This window comes from Saccopteryx leptura, chromosome 2, assembly GCF_036850995.1.
Source record: "Saccopteryx leptura isolate mSacLep1 chromosome 2, mSacLep1_pri_phased_curated, whole genome shotgun sequence".
In the NCBI taxonomy this organism is placed as follows: domain Eukaryota; kingdom Metazoa; phylum Chordata; class Mammalia; order Chiroptera; family Emballonuridae; genus Saccopteryx; species Saccopteryx leptura.
The window spans coordinates 128,403,324-128,422,243 of record NC_089504.1 but is presented as its reverse complement, the minus strand read 5'-3'; the positions used below and the strand labels follow the sequence as shown (position 1 = coordinate 128,422,243).

General features: G+C 41.0%; 1 protein-coding gene across 1 annotated transcript in view; it reads left to right on the top strand.

The window, feature by feature from the left end:
- The window catches only part of NUP107 (nucleoporin 107), a 55,349-nt gene that overhangs the window by 18,190 nt on the left and 18,239 nt on the right, over positions 1 to 18,920 (top strand). Inside the window, exons 9-11 of the mRNA XM_066368700.1 lie at positions 14,109 to 14,180; positions 15,126 to 15,214; positions 16,995 to 17,073. Of these exons, the coding sequence (XP_066224797.1) occupies positions 14,109 to 14,180; positions 15,126 to 15,214; positions 16,995 to 17,073 (240 nt within the window). The remainder of the gene's footprint in view (positions 1 to 14,108; positions 14,181 to 15,125; positions 15,215 to 16,994; positions 17,074 to 18,920) is intronic.

Genomic DNA, 18,920 nt, shown 5'->3' with positions numbered 1-18,920 from the left:
GATGTTTTATTTTATTTATTTCATTTTTTTAATTTTATTTTTTTAATGGGGTGACATCAATAAATCAGGGTACATATATTCAAAGAAAACATGTCTAGGTTATCTTGTCATTCAATTATGTTGCATACCTATCACCCAAAGTAAGATTGTCCTCTGTCACCTTCTATCTAGTTTTCTTTGTGCCCCTCCCCCTCTCCCTTTCCCCCCACCCCCCAGAACCACCACAATCTTATCAATGTCTCTTAGTCTCACTTTTATATCCCACCTAGGTATGGAATAATGCAGTTCCTGGTTTTTTCTGATTTACTTATTTCACTTTGTATAATGTTATCAAGATCCCACCATTTTGCTGCAAATGATCCGATGTCATCATTTCTTATGGCTGAGTAGTATTCCATAGTGTATATGTGCCACATCTTCTTTATCCAGTCATCTATTGACGGGCTTTTTGGTTGTTTCCATGTCCTGGCCACTGTGAACAATGCTGCAATGAACATGGGGCTGCATGTGTCTTCACGTATCAATGTTTCTGAGTTTTTGGGGTATATGCCCAGTAGAGGGATTGCTGGGTCATAAGGTAGTTCTATTTTCAGTTTTTTGAGGAACCACCATACTTTCTTCCATAATGGTTGTACTACTTTACATTCCCACCAACAGTGAACGAGGGTTCCTTTTTCTCCACAGCCTCTCCAACATTTGCTATTACCTGTCTTGTTAATAATAGCTAATCTAACAGGTGTGAGGTGGTATCTCATTGCAGTTTTGATTTGCATTTCTCTAATAACTAAAGAAGATGAGCATCTTTTCATATATCTGTTGGCCATTTGTATTTCTTCCTGGGAGAAGTGTCTGTTCATGTCCTCTTCCCATTTTTTTATTGGATTATTTGTTTGTTTGTTGTTGAGTTTTATGATTTCTTTGTATATTTTGGATATTAGGCCCTTATCTGAGTAGTTGTTTGAAAATATCATTTCCCATTTAGTTGGCCGTCTGTTTATTTTGTTATCAGTTTCTCTTGCTGAGCAAAAACTTCTTAGTCTGATGTAGTTCCATTCATTAATTTTTGCCTTCATTTCTCTTGCCTTTGGAGTCAAATTCATAAAATGCTCTTTAAAACCCAGGTCCATGAGTTGAGTACCTATGTCTTCTTCTATGTACTTTATTGTTTCAGGTCTTATGTTTAGATCTTTGATCCATTTTGAGTTAATTTTTGTACAGGGGGAGAGACTGTAGTCCAGTTTCATTCTTTTGCATGTGGCTTTCCAGTTTTCCCAGCACCATTTGTTGAAGAGGCTTTCTTTTCTCCATTGTGTGTTGTTGGCCCCTTTATCAAAAATTATTTGACTACATATATGTGGTTTTATTTCTGAGCTTTCTATTCTGTTCCATTGGTCTGAGTGTCTATTTTTCTGCCAATACCATGCTGTTTTGATTGTCGTGGCCCTATAATAGAGTTTGAAGTCAGGTATTGTAATTCCCCCAGCTTCATTCTTTTTCTTTAGGATTGCTTTGGCTATTCGGGGTTTTTTATAGTTCCATATAAATCTGATGATTTTTTGCTCCATTTCTTTAAAAAATGTCATTGGAATTTTGATGGGAATTGCATTAAATTTGTATATTGCTTTGGGTAATATGTCCATCTTGATTATATTTATTCTTCCTAACCAAGAACAAGGAATATTCTTTCATCTCATTATATCTTTTTCGATTTCCCTTAACAGTGGTTTGTATGGCCTGACCTGTGGTGGTGTAGTGGATAAAGCGTCGACCTGGAAATGCTGAGGTCGCCGATTCGAAACCCTGGGCTTGCCTGGTCAAGGCACATATGGGAGTTGATGCTTCCAGCTCCTCCCCCCTGTCTCTCTCTCTCTCTCTCTCTTTCTCTCCCTCTCTCTCTCCTCTCTAAAATGAATAAATAAAAAAACAACAACAACAATGGTTTGTAGTGTTCATTATCTAAGTCCTTTACATTTTTTGTTATGTTTATTCCTAGGTATTTTATTTTTTTGTAGCAATCGTGAAGAGGATTATTTTTTTGAGTTTGTTCTCAAATGTTTCATTGTTGGCATATAGAAAGGCTATGGACTTCTGTATGTTAATTTTGTATCCTGCGACCTTACTGTATTGGCTTATTGTTTCTAGTAGTCTTTTTGTGGATTCTTTGGGGTTTTCGATGTATAGGATCATATCATCTGCAAAAAGTGATACCTTTACTTCTTCTTTTCCAATTTGGATGCCTTTTATTTCTTTGTCTTGTCTGATTGCTCTGGCTAGAACCTCTGGTACCACATTAAATAAGAGTGGAAAGAGTGGACAACCCTGTCTTGTTCCTGATTTAAGGGGGAAAGCCTTCAATTTTGTGCCATTTAATATGTTAGCTGATGGTTTATCATATATGGCTTTTATCATGTTGAGATATTTTCCTTCTATACCCATTTTGTTGAGAGTCTTAAACATAAAATTGTGTTGTATTTTATCGAAAGCCTTTTCTGCGTCTATTGATAAGATCATGTGGTTTTTGTTCTTTGTTTTGTTGATATGGTGTATTACGTTAACCGTTTTACGTGTGTTGAACCATCCTTGAGATTCTGGGATGAATCCCACTTGATCATGATGTATTATTTTTTTAATATGTTGTTGTATTCGATTTGCTAGTATTTTGTTTAGTATTTTAGCATCTGTATTCATTAGAGATATTGGTCTGTAGTTTTCTTTTCTTGTGCCATCCTTGCCTGGTTTTGGTATGAGGGTTATGTTGGCCTCATAAAATGTGTTCGGAAGTATTGCTTCTTCTTCAATTTTTTGGAAGACTTCGAGGAGAATAGGAAACAAGTCTTCTTTGAATGATAAAATTCGCTGGTATAGCCGTCAGGGCCTGGACTTTTATTTTTGGGGAGGTTTTTAATGGTTTTTTCTATTTCTTCTCTACTAATAGGCCTGTTTAGGCTTTCTGCTTCTTCTTGACTCAGTCTAGGAAGGTTGTATTGTTCTAGAAATTTATCCATTTCTTCTAGGTTGTTGAATTTAGTGGCATAAAGTTTTTCATAGTATTCTACAATAATTCTTTGTATATCTACAATGTCCGTGGTGATTTCTCCTCTTTCATTTTGAATTTTGTTTATATGAGTTTTTTCTCCTTTTTCCTTGGTAAGTCTTGCCAAGGGTTTGTCAATTTTGTTGATCTTTTCAAAGAACCAGCTCCTTGTTCTATTAATTTTTTCTATAGTTTTTCTGTTCTCTATTTTATTTATTTCTGCTCTGATTTTTATTATCTCCTTTCTTCGGCTGCTTTTGGGTTGTCTTTGTTCTTTTTCCAGTTCCTTAAGGTGTGAAATTAAGTGGTTCACTTGGGCTCTCTCTTGTTTGTTCATATATGCCTGAAGTGATATGAACTTCCCTCTTATCACTGCTTTTGCTGCATCTCATAGATTCTGATATGTTGTATTGTCATTTTCATTTGTCTGTATATATCTTTTGATCTCGGCACTTATTTCTTCTTTGACCCATTCATTTTTTTTTTAATTTTTTAAATTTTATTTATTTATTTATTTATTATAGAGACAGAGAGTGAGTCAGAGAGAGGGATAGACAGGGACAGAGAGAGATGAGAAGCATCAATCATCAGCTTTTCATTGCGCATTGCAACACCTTAGTTGTTCATTGATTGCTCTCTCACACGTGCCCTGACCGCAGGCCTTCAGCAGACCGAGTAACCCCTCGCTGGACCCAGCGACTCTGGGTTCAAGCTGGTAGGCTTTTGCCCAAACCAGATGAGCCTGCGCTCAAGCTGGTGACCTCAGGGTCTCGAACCTGGGTCCTCTGCATCCCAGTCTGACGCTCTATCCACTGCGCCACCGCCTGGTCAGGCCCCATTCATTTTTTAAAAGTATGTTGTTTAGTTTCCACATTTTTGTGGGATTTTTTTCCTCTTTTTTGCAGTTGAATTCTAGTTTCAAGGCTTTATGATCAGAAAATATGCTTGGTACAACTTCGATTTTTCTGAATTTGCTGATGTTGTTTTTGTGGCCCAACATATGGTCAATTCTTGAGAATGATCCATGTACACTGGAGAAAAATGTATACTCTGTTACTTTGGGATGAAATGTCCTGTAGATGTGTATCATACCCAGGTGCTCTAGTGTTTAGTTTAAGGCCAATATATCTTTGTTGATTCTCTGTTTGGATGACCAATCTAGAGCCGTCAGCGGTGTATTGAGGTCTCCAAGTATGATTGTATTTTTGTCAGTTTTTGTTTTAAAGTCAATAAGTAGCTGTCTTATATATTGTGGTGCTCCTTGGTTTGGTGCATATATATTAAGAATTGTTATCTCTTCTTGATTCAGTGTCCCCTTAGCCATTATGAAATGGCCATTTTTGTCTCTGAGTACTTTTGCTGTCTTGTAGTCAGCATTATCAGATATGAGTATTGCTATGCCTGCTTTTTTTTTTATGTTATTTGCTTGGAGTATTGTTTTCCAGCCTTTCACTTTGAATTTGTTTTTATCCTTGTTGCTTACACGAGTTTCTTGTAGGCAGCATACAGTTGGATTTTCTTTTTTAATCCATTCTGCTGCTACTGTGTGCCTTTTTATTGGTGAGTTTAATCCGTTTACATTTAGTATAATTATTGACACTTGTGAGTTCCCTATTGCCATTTTATAGATTGCTTTCTATTAGTTTTGTGTCTTGTTTGATCATTCGCTTTCATTTATCTATCTTTTGTTTTTATTTGGTTGTATTCCATACATCTTTCCTCTGTTGCTATCTTTTTAAATCATGTGCCTCTGTGGTGGTTTTTTCAATGGTGGTTACCGTTAAGTAATGAAAAGGGTTCCTACCCTGTTCATTGTAGTGCTCTATCTTGTGAGTACTTTTGCACTCCATCGTCCTTTGCTTCTGTTAATCTTTATCCTCTCCCCCCATTTTTTTTGTTGTTGTCACAGCTTATTTATTTATTTATTTATTTTTATTTTTTAATTTAATTTCATTTATTTATTTATTTTTTTACAGAGACAGAGAGAGTCAGAGAGAGGGATAGACAGGGACGGACAGACAGGAACGGAAAGAGATGAGAAGCTTCAATCATTAGTTTTTCATTGTGCATTGCAACACCTTAGTTGTTCATCGATTGCTCCCTCATACGTTCCTTGACCGCGGGCCTTCAGCAGACTGTGTAACCCCTTGCTGGAGCCAGCGACCTTGGGTTCAAGCTGGTGAGCCTTGCTCAAACCAGATGAGCCCGCGCTCAAGCTGGCGACCTCGGGGTCTCGATCCTGGGTCCTCTGCATCCCAGTACGACGCTCTATCCACTGCGCCACCACCTGGTCAGGCTGTTGTCACAGTTAAATTTGGTTTTATTGTGTTCTTCTTGGAGCTTTTACTTGGGGCTTTGCTTTTTTGTTGTTGTTGTTCTTTGTATCTGATTGGAGAACCCCCTTTAGTAATTCCTGGAGTGGGGGTTTTCTGATGATAAATTCCCTCATCTTTTCTGTATCTGTGAATGTTTTTATTTCTCCTTCGTATTTGAAGGATAGCTTTGATGGGTATAGTATTCGTGGCTGAAAGTTCCTCTCTTTCAGGACTTTAAATATTGGGGTCCACTCTCTTCTAGCTTGTAGAGTTTCTTTTGAGAAATCTGATGATAATCTAATGGGCCTTCCTTTATATGTTGTATTCTTCTTTTCCCTGGCTGCCTTGAGAATTTTTTCTTTGTCGTTGGTTTGTGCCAATTACATTATAATGTGCCTTGGAGTAGATTTGTTGGGGTTACGAAAACTCGGAGTTCTGTTTGCTTCTTGAATTTGAGGCTTTAGTTCTTTCCACAGGCTTGGGAAGTTCTCATCTATTATTTGTTTGAGTATGTTCTCCATTCTATTTTCTTTCTCTTCTCCCTCTGATATACCTATTATTCTTATGTTATTCTTTTTGATGGAGTCAGATAATTCCTCTAGGGCTGTCTCATTTTTTTTAATTTTTGAGTCTCTTCTTCTCTCTGTTGTGCCTCAAGTTGCTTGTCTTCTATTTCACTAATCCTACCTTCTATCTGGCCTGTTCTATTAGCTAAGCTTGTTACCTCATTTTTCAGCTTGTGAATTGAGTTTTTCGTCTCTGTTTGATTTGTTTTTATAGTTTCAATTTCCTTGGTAATATATTCTTTGTGTTCATTGAGTTGCTTTCTGAGCTCCCTAAATTGCCTTTCTTTGTTTTCTTGTATATCTCTGAGGTTTTTTTTGTTTTTTTTGTTTTTTTTTACTTTTTTCTGAAGCTGGAAACAGGGAGAGACAGACAGACTCCCGCATGCGCCTGACTGGGATCCACCTGGCACGCCCACCAGGGGGCGATGCTCTGCCCCTCCGGGGCATCGCTCTGCCGCGACCAGAGCCACTCCAGCGCCTGGGGCAGAGGCCAAGGAGCCATCCCCAGCGCCCGGACCATCTTTGCTCCAATGGAGCCTTGGCTGCGGGAGGGGAAGAGAGAGACAGAGAGGAAGGAGGGGGTGGGGGTGGAGAAGCAAATGGGCGCTTCTCCTATGTGCCCTGACCGGGAATCGAACCCGGGTCCCCCGCACGCCAGGCCGACGCTCTACCGCTGAGCCAACCGGCCAGGGCCTATCTCTGAGTATTTTTAGGATTTCTATTTTAAATTCTCTGTCATTTAACTCCAAGGTTTCCAATATATTAAATTTTTTCTCCATAGATTTTTCCTCATCTATCTGTTACCTCTCTTTCTTTTGTATCCATGATATTCGATTTTCTCTTCCTTAATGGCATCTGAGGGTGGTTTTGTTGATAGTATTAATGAGATTTAATAAAGAATAAAAAGTTAGCCCTGGCCGGTTGCTCAGTGGTAGAGCGTCGGCCTGGCGTGCAGAAGTCCCAGGTTCGATTCCCGGCCAGGGCACACAGGAGAAGCGCCCATCTGCTTCTCCACCCCTCCCCCTCTCCTTCCTCTCTGTCTCTCTCTTTCCCTCCTGCAGCGAGGCTCCATTGGAGCAAGGATGGCCCGGGTGCTGGGGATGGCTCCTTGGCCTCTGCCCCGGGCGCCAGGGTGGCTCTGGTCTCAACAGAGTGACTCCCCGGAGGGGCAGAGCGTCGTCCCCTGGTGGGCAGAGCGTCGCCCCCTGGTGGGCGTGCCGGGTGGATCCCGGTCGGGCGCATGCTGGAGTCTGTCTGACTGTCTCTCCCCGTTTCCAGCTTCAGAAAATACAAAAAAAAAAAAAAAAAAAAAGAAAAAGAATAAAATGTTAAAAAAATAAAAATAGAAAAGAGTTTTTTTTTAAAAAGTTAAAAAAAAAAAAAGTAAAAAAAAAAAAAGAAAATTATTCTCCCCCCTCCTTTTTTCCTCTCCTCTTCTCTTCCCTCTTTCTTGAGAAAATCTTGTGGTGAACTGTGAATTACAATATATTGTACTAAATAGAACAAACAATGCCTATAATGGAGGGCCTGAGTTGGGAAGAAGTAATAAAGGGGCATAAGAAGGGGGTATGGACCCACAAAAAGCAAATAAGGAAAAAATTTGGGTCAAGAATAAAATGATTTGTTTTTAGGTGTTGGTTGACTAAGAGATATGATGAGAGGAATAAGAGGGAAACAGGAAAATGGGAGGAAAAATTAAAAAATTACTATTGTATTTAGTGGAAGAAGAACTAGATAAAATGGAGAGCCAGGGTTGGGAGCACTTCTAGTGAGTTAAAAAAGTGAAGTAAAAACCCCCCAAAATGCCACAAATATAAGTTTGAGTCCCAGATAAGATTATTTGTTCGTTATTGAGGATTGAATGAGAGGAGACATAAAGGAGAAAGGAAGAAACTAATATAGAGGGAGAAAAGAAAGAGAGAAAAAAAGAAAAAAAAAAAGAGGGAACCACTAAAAGAAGAAAAAAGAAAATGAGAGAGAGAGAGAGAGAGAGAGTTAAGGATTTTGGAGTGCAACCCACATAGAGGGAAAGGAAGAGGAAAGAAAAGATAATAGGAGATGTAACACTTATGGGTAGTGTAGTTCAAGGAGAGGAGAGAGTAAGACCGGCAGAGAATTAAACGACCAAATTGGAAGAGGAAAAAAAAAAATCAAGACATGAAGATAAGAGAAACAAACGAACAAATATAATAAAATGGGATAGGTTATAAAGTATGTGGATTATTCTTGATTTTGAGAGGTTATGTTCTTGGTTTTTCTTTTCTCTCCCTCTTCCTGGCCGGTGACTCTGTACCCTGGTTCTGCCCCTGTGGCACGCTCAGGTAGAGGTTTGCAGTTGATAAGTCTCTATGGTAATGTCATGCATGTATTGGGCTTCAGTCTCGTTGGAAATTGAGGCTCATTAGCATTTGTAGGCTCCGACAGTGAGAGAATCCGTGTTCCCGGAGCCTCTCTCCTAGTCTTTCCTTCCTCAATTAGTAGCCTGGTAATCCAGCTATGGGGTTGCTGCTGCCTCTGCCTGGATAGTAAGAGGCTCAAAGAGCTGGCATCTCCCCACTCTATTCCCCCTCAGCACAGGGCTCTGGGTAAGGCTCAATCAGTCAGAGCTGCTAGCATAATCAGGCGGGGCTTGTGCCCACACAAAGACCTCTGACTCTGCCACTCTGTCCGGTAACTCGGGCGGGCGCCTACTCCCAGGGTGCTCAGAGGAATCTCTCACTCACTATGTTTGCGCGCAGACCAGGATATCAGGCCGGCAGTCTCACACTCTGAGTGAAACCCCCGCCTGCACGGAAAAGTTCCAGCGTTGGAATTATCTCTTGCTCCCTCCCCGTGCGTGGCTTTTTCGGGGTGCTGGGGCGGCCCGAGATTCCACTTTTGGCCCACACAAAGGCCCCTGACTCTGCCTCTCTGTGGGGTAACATGGGCGCCCACCCCGAGGCGCTCAGAGGAATCTCTTTCCTACCCTCCGTGCACGCCGACCAGGATATCAGGCCGGCAGTCTCACACTCCGAGTGAAACCCCCGCCCGCACGGAAAAGTTCCAGCGTTGGAATTATCTCTTGCTCTCTCCCCGTGCGCGGCTTTTTCAGGGCGCTGGGGCGGCCTGGAGATTTCGCTTTTGGCCCACACAAAAGCCTCTGACTGTGCCTCTCTGTAGGGTAACACGGGCGCCCACTCCTGGGGCTTTCAGAGGAATCTCTCGCCCACTATCTGTACGCGCCGACCAGGAGATCAGGGCGAATGGCTGCCCCACTCATCTTTCTTTATCTGGGTTTGGCGCGAGTGCTAGCTTGTATTGCCTGGGTTGCCACAGGCACAGTTTTTCCTCAGCTTGGATCTCCGTGCCACAGTCTGGTTCGGCCGTTTGTGCCCCGGCCTGGATTTATTCACCCCCTTTGCCCGCTTTAGTTTCGATACTCTCAGTTCCCAGTGAAAGCAGCCCTATTTAGGTTAGTGAGGAAGGCGGAGTGTTTTTTACTCCCTATTTCCTTCGGGGTTTGATTATATATTTAGCCAATTTTTCGCTCGACCGTACCTTCGGGTGTATTGCGGAACATCTGGAGGCTCCAAGGATAGATTTTTCTGTTTCTGGTTGAAGATCTTGTTGAGTTTTGGGGGAGATTTATTGGTATTGCTTCCTACCACGCCATTACTCTGACGTCATCTGTCTTATTTTTTCTTTTTAAGTGAGAGGAGTGGACATAGTGAGACAGACTCCCACATGTACCCCTACCAGGATTCACCTGGCAACCCCTCTCAGGGGGCCAATGCTCGAATCTTCCAAGCCATCCTCAGCACCTGGGCTGACGCTTGAACCAGCCGAGCCACTGGCTGTGAGAGGGAGGAGAGAGAAGAGGGAGAGGGAGGGACAGAGAAGCAGATAGTCATTTCTCTTGTGTATATATTAAAAAACAATAAAATTTATTACCCTAATAACTTGCATTAACAGTTTTCCTGATGTTGAATTATCCTCAGATAGAATAAACTTGAATTATGATGTATTCGTAACTACTACTAAATTTTCTTTTTTTTTTTTTTTTTTTTTTTTGTATTTTTCTGAAGCTGGAAATGGGGAGAGACAGTCAGACAGACTCCCGCATGCGCCCGACCGGGATCCACCCGGCACGCCCACCAGGGGCGACGCTCTGCCCACCAGGGGGCAATGCTTTGCCCCTCCCGGGGGTCGCTCCGCTGCGACCAGAGCCACCCTAGCACCTGGGGCAGAGGCCAAGGAGCCATCCCCAGCGCCTGGGCCATCTTTGCTCCAATGGAGCCCTGGCCCTGCTGGAGGGGAAGAGAGAGACAGAGAGGAAGGGGGGGGGTGGAGAAGCAAATGGGCGCTTCTCCTATGTGCCCTGGCCAGGAATTGAACCCGGGTCCCCCGCACGCCAGGCCTACACTCTACCGCTGAGCCAACCGGCCAGGGCCTTATACTACTAAATTTTCATAACTAATATTTGATTTAGAATTTTCCCAAGCATATTTTCTCTTTTTTGTGACTTATCATGAGACACCTCATCCAGTTTTGGTGTCTAGGATTATGCTAGCTCTCCAGATCAAGTTCATGAATCTTGTATCATTTTTTGTTGCTTTGTTTGAAGAATATAGGAATTACCTATTCTTTGAAGGTTTGGTAAAAACATGTCTTTAAAACCATAAAGACCAGAAGCTCTTTGGGGTTTAATTACTTTTTATTTTCTGTTTTTGTTTGTTTGTGTAAGTGAGAGGAGGGGAGATAGACAGACTCCCGCACCCACACTGACTGGGATCCACTTGGTAACCCGTTTAGGGCATATGCACAAATAAACCAAGCTATTTTTTTTTTTTGTATTATTTTTTTTCTGAAGCTGGAAATGGGGAGGCAAACAGACTCCCGCATATGCCAGACGGGGATCCACCCGGTACGCCCACCAGGGGGCGTCACTCTGTTGCGACCAGAGCCACTCTAGCACCCGAGGCAGAGGCCACAGAGCCATCCCCAGCGCCTGGGCCATCTTTGCTCCAATGGATCCTTGGCTGCGGGAGGGGAAGAGAGAGACAGAGAGGAACGAGAGGGGGAGGGGTGGAGAAGCAGATGGGCGCCTCTCCTGTGTGCCCTGGCCGGGAATCGAACCCGGGACTTCCGCACGCCAGGCCGATGCTCTACCACTGAGCCAACCAGCTAGGGCCCAAGCTATTTTTAGTGCCTGAAGCTAGCACTGGGACCAACAAAGCTATCCTCCGTGCCCAAGGGTGATGCTCTAACCTAGTGGTAGTCAACCTGGTCCCTACTGCCCACTAGTGGGCGTTCCAGCTTTCATGGTGGGCAGTAGCAGAGCAACCAAAGTATAAATAAAAAGATAGATTGAACTATAATAAGTTGTTTTATAAAGATTTATTCTGCCAAACTTAGCGAAAATCCAACATAAAGTACTTGGTAAGTAAATATTATTATATGTTTTAACTTGCTATAACTCTGCTTTATAAATTTTATAAAGTAAATTTACTTCCCTACTTTATAAATCACCATTGTGGAACCGGTGGGCAGTTAGAAAATTTTACTACTAACAGAGATACAAAAGTAGGCAGTAGGTATAAAAAGGTTGACTACCCCTGCTCTAACCAATTGAGCCACTGGCTGCAAGAGGGGAAGAGGGTGTGAGGGTGTGATGGAGGGAGGGAGGGAGTGAGAAGCAGATGGTTACTTCTCTTGTGTGCCCTGACCGGGAATCGAATCCAGGAGATCCATATGCTGGGCTGACACTCTGTCCACTGAGCCAACTGGCCAGGGCACTTTTTATTTTCTGATTACAAAAGTCATATTTAAAGCAACTATAGAAAAAAAAAGGTAAAATAATTATACATTTTTATAATAAACGATTTTAGCCATACGTGTCTGTTAATCTGCTTTTTCTGCTATCTTTTCAATATTTTTTGCTATCTTTTCAAACTTTTTTTTTATTATTTTTAAAAATCTTTTGGCTTTCTAGTACTCTCAATTTTTTGAAGGGTTTTTAAATTTTTTTTATTAAAATTATTGGGGTGGCGTTGGGTTTGTTTTTTTTTGTATTTTTCTGAAGCTGGAAACAGGGAGAGACAGTCAGACAGACTCCCGCATGCGCCCGACCGGGATCCACCTGGCACGCCCACCTGGGGCGACGCTCTGCCCACCAGGGGGCGATGCTCTGCCCCTCCGGGGTGTTGCTCTGCTGCGACCAGAGCCACTCTAGCGCCTGGGGCAGAGGCCAAGGAGCCATCCCCAGTGCCCGGGCCATGTTTGCTCCAATGGAGCCTTGGCTGCGGGAGGGGAAGAGAGAGACAGAGAGGAAGGAGGGGGAGGGGTGGAGAAGCAAATGGGTGCTTCTCCTATGTGCCCTGGCCAGGAATCGAACCCGGGTTACCCGCACGCCAGGCCGACGCTCTACCGCTGAGCCAACCGGCCAGGGCCAGTTCTATAGGTTTTTAATGTACATTTCTAGGATACATGATCTGTAGTATTGTGCATTGTATATCCACCACCGAAAGTCAGGCTGCCTTCTGTCATCGTATATTTGACCCCCTTTATTTTTTACTACACCTCCACCCCTTTTCCCCCCGGTAACCACCACACACATTGTTCAGTCTGTGTCTATGAGTTTATGTTTATTTGGTTTGTTCACTTGTTGCTTTCTCAATCTTTTAAGGTATTTATTTTGCAAATACTTATTTCATTCTAACCAAGTGATACGCATGTCTAGGAAGATTATCTTACATTTGGCTGTTTATTGAACTTATTAGTTTTTTTGGAGGGGGGCTCGTCCGGGATGTGAATGAACTTATTAGTTTTAATAGTTCTCCACTGATTGTCTTGGTTTTCTGGTAGGCAATCCTATTACCTAAAAATAGTGACAACTTTGACTCCTTTTTCGCATTTACTGCTACTTAGGTGTATTTTTTCCTGGTTTTAGAGTTAAATGTCATGTTCACTATAGGCTTTAGATAGTTTATCATATTAGCAAAATATTCTTTTATTTGTAATTTATGAAGATATCTTTATCAAGTGACAGTTTGGCATCTATCTAGATGTTCCTATGGATTTTCTCCTTGAATATTTGAATAAGATGTGCTAATTAATAGGTTCCATCACCACATATTGTCCTTTTAATACACTGCTTAATGTTACTTGCTAATATTTTTGTCAAGTTGTACTTAATGTTGGTCTTTTTTTTTTTTTTTTTTTTTTTTTTTTATTTTTCTGAAGCTGGAAACGGGGAGAGACAGTCAGACAGACTCCCGCATGCACCCGACCGGGATCCACCCGGCACGCCCACCAGGGGTGACGCTCTGCTCACCAGGGGGCGATGCTTTGCCCCTCCGGGGCATTGCTCTGCCGAGACCAGAGCCACTGTAGCGCCTGGGGCAGAGGCCAAGGAGCCATCCCCAGCGTCCGGGCCATCTTTTCTCCAATGGAGCCTTGGCTGCGGGAGGGGAAGAGAGAGACAGAGAGGAAGGGGGGGGTGGAGAAGCAAATGGGCACTTCTCCTATGTGCCCTGGCCGGGAATCGAACCTGGGTCCCCCGCATGCCAGGCCGACGCTCTACCGCTGAGCCAACCGGCCAGGGCCTAAAGTTGGTCTTAAGAGTTTTGGATTAAGTTTTATCACCTGTCAATGTCTGCTGTGTAAAATAAGTAGATTTTTAAAAGTTTTTAAATGTTAATTTTCTAATGTGTCACATGACTGCATCCATCCCTTTATCGGGATTTTCTGTTTGTTTTACTTTCTTTTTTGTGGGTTTTTCTTTTTGTTTGTTTGTAAGAGAAAGTGAGAGAGACAGGAAGGGAGAGACATGAGAAGCATCAACTTGTAGTTGCGTCACTTGAGTTGTTCATTGATTGCTCCTCATACATGACTTCACGGGATGGGCAGGGGGAGGGCTCAAGCCAGCGGCCATGGAGTCATGTCAGTGATCTCACCTTCAAGCTGGCTATGCTACGCTCAAGACTCAAGCGGTGACCTTCGAGTTTAGAACCTGGGACTTCAGCATCCCAGGTCAACTCTCTGTACACTGTGTCACCACTGGTCAGGTTTGTTTTATTTTTAACTAAAACGATTATCTCTGCTATGTGGTAAAATGTTTATGTGTGATTAAATACACTTATTTCAGATTCAATTCACTTTTACTATTTTGTTGAAATAATATAGAGCATCTTTTTTCTTTCCTTTCTTTAATAGGCTCTTAATGCAAGTGAAAAAACAGTTGTGGAGGCGTTATTTCAGAAAGACTCACTTGTCCGACAAAGTCAGGTATGAGTAGAAGTTTTTTGTTTGTTTTTGACAGAGACAGAGAGAGTCAGAGAGAGGGACAGATAGGGACAGAGAGGAACAGAGAGAGATGAGAAGCATCAATTCTTCATTGTGGCTCCTTAGTTGTTCATTGATTGCTTTCTCATATGTGCCTTGACCGGGGGGCTACAGCAGACCGAGTGACCCCTTGCTCCAGCCAGTGACCTTGGGCTCAAGCTGATGAGCATTGCTCAAACCAGATGAGCCCGCGCTCAAGCTGGCGACCTCAGGGTCTCGAACCTGGGTCCTCCATGTCCTAGTCCGACACTATCCACTGCGCCACCGCCTGGTCAGGCTGAGTAGAATTTTTAAGAAAAGAAATTTTTTAATGAAATATGGAAAAAAAGGTAAATGACAATAAAAGAACTGAAGTTATTTTAATTTAGAACATTTTTAAAAAATTTTTTTCTTTTTGATCTTTTTATTTGTAAGTAAAAAGAATTAACCTTCTTTTTGGTTTTCAAATAATAGCCCTAGTATTTTCAGGAATAGCCTGTTAAAAACTATATTATTCCTATAGAAAGTTTCATTGTTTTGCCATAATATTTATATATGTTTAAAAAGTGATAATAGTGACTGGGAAAGTTGTTACTTGGCATTTTTGTATCAGATACTGTTTTAAAAGATTTTATTTATTGATTTTACCAGGGTGGAGGGACGAGAAATATAAATCATAGTTGCTTCACTTTAGTTGTTCACTGACTGCTTGTCATATTTGCCTTGGCCTGGCAAGCCCAAGGTTTCGAATTGGTGACCTCAGCATTCCAGATCGATGCTCAATCCACTGCACCACCACAGGCCAGGCTGTATAAGAAACTTTTTTGAAATTAAGGGTAGGAGTACTACATATAAAATACTAACAGATTTTATAATTAATACTTTTTTTTTTTTTTTTAACTTTCCTAGCTGGTGGTAGATTGGTTAGAGAGCATTGCCAAAGATGAGATTGGAGATTTTTCTGATAATATTGAGTTTTATGCAAAATCAGTGTATTGGTAAGTCATTAAACTTTTATTCCAAATACTTAAAGTTGGTTTTGTTTATTCATCTTTCAGCAAATACTTATTCACTTCTTACTACTTATTCAGTATGTGAGTAAAACAGATTAAAAACCCTGACTTATGGAATTTATAATAGTTTAAGAGAAGAAAAAACAAATACATATGCTGTTAGGTATTCTGAGCTTTGAACAGAAAAGTGGAGTTGCTGCATAGAGGACGATAGTGGGCACTGCTTTAAGTAGAAGAGGTGCTCAGGGATGGCCTCTCTATGGAAGTAACAGGTAGTTAAGTGTAAGAAGCTTTAAGAAATAAAAGGTGAGCCATACAGAAATGTGGGGGGCGGGTGTTCTGGTTAGGAACAGAAACTACAGAGACCGTAAGAAGGTCAAGTATTTGTTCGCAAGGAGGCCAGTGTGAGCACAGTGAAGAAAGGAATAGTAGGAAATGAAGTTGAAGGGAGCCAGCTCACCTAGGACTTTTACTAGCAGACAAAGGTACAGGTTTGGGACTTTAGTCTGTGATGGGAAACCTTGAGGATAAAAGGAAGTGACATGATTTGTTTTAAGTTTCATACTTTCACAGCTATATTTTTCTTAATCATAAACCAAGAAGATACCTGTGCTATGTTTCATCTACTTGTGATTTTAAAAAAATTTTCCCCATACCCTTCAGTAATTTTAATTTACTGTAGGCCCTTGAAACTAGAAAGCACTGCAGGTTAAAGGGACAGTTTATTTCAGGACTTGAAGAAAAAGTTCAGGTTGCCTTTGAATTCAGTAATATAATGTGTGCTAAATCTGCAATTCAATTATCATTTTTCTCTGCTTAACTAGGAAAGTGGTGTTACTGGATGTTCATTAAAAATTAAATCTTCATGCAACATAATCAAACGTCAAAATAACTTGGAGATGTTTTCTCTGAACCTATGTACCTTGATTGATTGTCACCCCATTAAAATTAATTAAAAAATTAAATCTTCAGTAGTTGTGATTTTTCTAAGTAAAAATGAAATCTTCATTTTCAGAAAAATAATTTTTTAGTTAAAATGACTTGTAAGATTTTTGTAAGTTTTTTTATAAATACAAAACAGAGACCCCCAAAACAGACTCACACTTATATGGTCATTTGGTTTTCAACAAACTGCAGAAAAAACTAGATGTGAAAAAAAGATTGATCTTGACACCTCTCTTGCATCATATTCAATAACTACACTTGATCTTAGCCAAAAGGCCAATCATATTCAATAATTAATTCAAGATGGAACATAGTCCTAAATGTAAAAGTTAAAACCATAAAGCTTTTAGAGGAAAATGTACGAGAGCATCTTTATGACTAGAGGATAGGAAAAAGTTTCTTTCAGAAATTAATGCTTTCAGAAGCATTAATCAGGGGACAAAAATTGATCTGACTTCATCAAAATTAAAACCTTCTCATTAAAAGACATCATTGAGAAAGTGAATTGGAGGTGAGCCACAGACAGGAAGAAACATAGAACCCATAGTTCAGAAAGAACTACAACTCAGTAATAAAAAATCAACCTAGTTAAAAGGACAAAGATTTGAATAGATGCCTCACAAAAGCACATAGATGAATGGTTAGTAAAGATGTGAAAATTAGTTATCTGTGCTAAAATAAAATTGCCTTTTTATACTTAGCATTTTTGCATGTTTTTGTAAGTTCATACTCCTTAATTTTTTTTAACTTTGACTTGATTTTTTTTTAATAGACCTGTTAAAATTGCTCCTTTAAAAAGAAATTGTACTTTTTCTTTTAGGGAAAATACTCTGCATACGTTGAAACAGCGGCAGCTGTCTTCTTATATAGGAAGTTCCCGTTCTCTTGTCACTGAAGTGGTAAGTGTTCTTTGAAACAAAAGTTGTCATCAAAAAAGAAAAAGTAAAGGCCCTGGCCGGTTGGCTCAGTGGTAGAGCGTCGGCCTGGCGTGCAGGAGTCCCAGGTTCGATTCCCGGCCAGGGCACACAGGAGAAGTGCCCATCTGCTTCTCCACCCCTCTCCCTATCCTTCCCCTCTGTCTCTCTCTTCCCCTCCTGCAGCCGAGGCTCCACTGGAGCAAGGTTTGCCCAGGCACTAGGATGGCTCTGTGGCCTCTGCCTCAGGCGCTAGAATGGTTCTGATTCCGACAGAGCAACGCCCCAAGATGGGCAGAGCGTCGCCCCCTGGTGGGCGTGCCGGGTGGATCCTGGTCGGGCGCATGCGGGAGTCTGTCTGACTGCCTCCCCGTTTCCAGCTTTGGAAAAATACAAAAGAAAAAGTAAAGAAAAAACAGGAAAAATAAAGAAAGTTGTCTTCAAAGTTATGTGATTTTTATTTTTAAGGCTGAGAACTTTTCTTCTCTTGGATCCTTGTTTTTGTTTCCTAAAGATTTGTACATAGTTTTTAACTCTAAAACTACTAAGTTGCATTTGAATTGATGGAATATATTTAAGCATATCTGTGACCTATAAATTATAAATTTTAAAAGAAGGTATAGGAAGTGTTGCTGATTTGCCAGTGTTAAAAACAAGTTAATTTTGGTTTTATATAGCAATATTTGACTCTTCAACTATTTGACGGTGACCTGTGTAGAAAGCAGAGAAAAAAAGTAAAGGTTTGTGAATTAGCTTGAGGTTAGAAAGGTCATTCCAGGATATGAGTAACTAGATTTGAAAATGAGTAAAATTGTAGAAATAAAAGAATCCAGCTTTGTGACAGGTGGCAGCATGTCAATTAAACGTTTAAAGTGAACAGTGGGAGAAATAAGAAGCACTCGGGCTCTGGCTGGTGACTCAGTGGATAGAGTGTTGGCCTGGCGTATGGACATCGTGGGTTTGATTCTCGATCAAGGCATGTGGGAGAAGTGACCATTTGCTTCTCCCCTGCCTCTCTCCTCCTTCTTTTCCTCTTCCCCTCCCGTAGCCAGTGGCTCAATTGGTTTGAGTATGGCCCTAGGTGCTGAGGATAGCTTGGTTAGCGCGCATCAGCCTCTGGCACTAAAAATAGGTCAGTACTCTAGCATCAGCCCCAGACAGGTTTGCTGGGTGGATCCTGGTGGGGTCCTGTGCAGGAGTCTGCCTCACTGTCTCCCCTCCTCTCATCTTTAAAAAAATAGCGAAAATTTATAAAATTTCATTTGGTAACATAAAGTGGTTTTTGATGAAAATTATTTGGAAACTACTGGAAGAGCTTGAAATAAATTGAACTAAACTACTTAGTAACAAGCAACTGACAATCATTTTCTCTAAAAGTGGTGGTTTCCTTTTTCCAGAAAGAGACCAAGTTCCAAAATTGGATGAGTGTATCTATCTGCAAAATATTTGTGACAATAGCCAAACCTATTGTGCATTCCATTTTCTGAATTGATCATCATTTTGCCATACACAGTAACACTGGAGTAAGAATGACTTTCTTCCTTAAGTCACATTAAAATGGTTTTTCATTTGAAATTCAGCTTGAAGTTCCTGCGTGCTTTTTGCTGAAATGTGAGAACAGTATATAATCTCATTAAAAGCATATTTTTTTTCTATTTTGAAAGATAGTAGGTAGAAATAATGGGGATTTTTTTTTTTTAGAGGGGCTCATATTTGTTTATTGAAAATCTGTTTTAAAATTTTTTTATTTATTTTTTGGTGTATTTTATTTAGCATTAACCCTATAATGGGCTCTCTTCTTATAGATTATTAGAAACTACCAAAGTACCCTT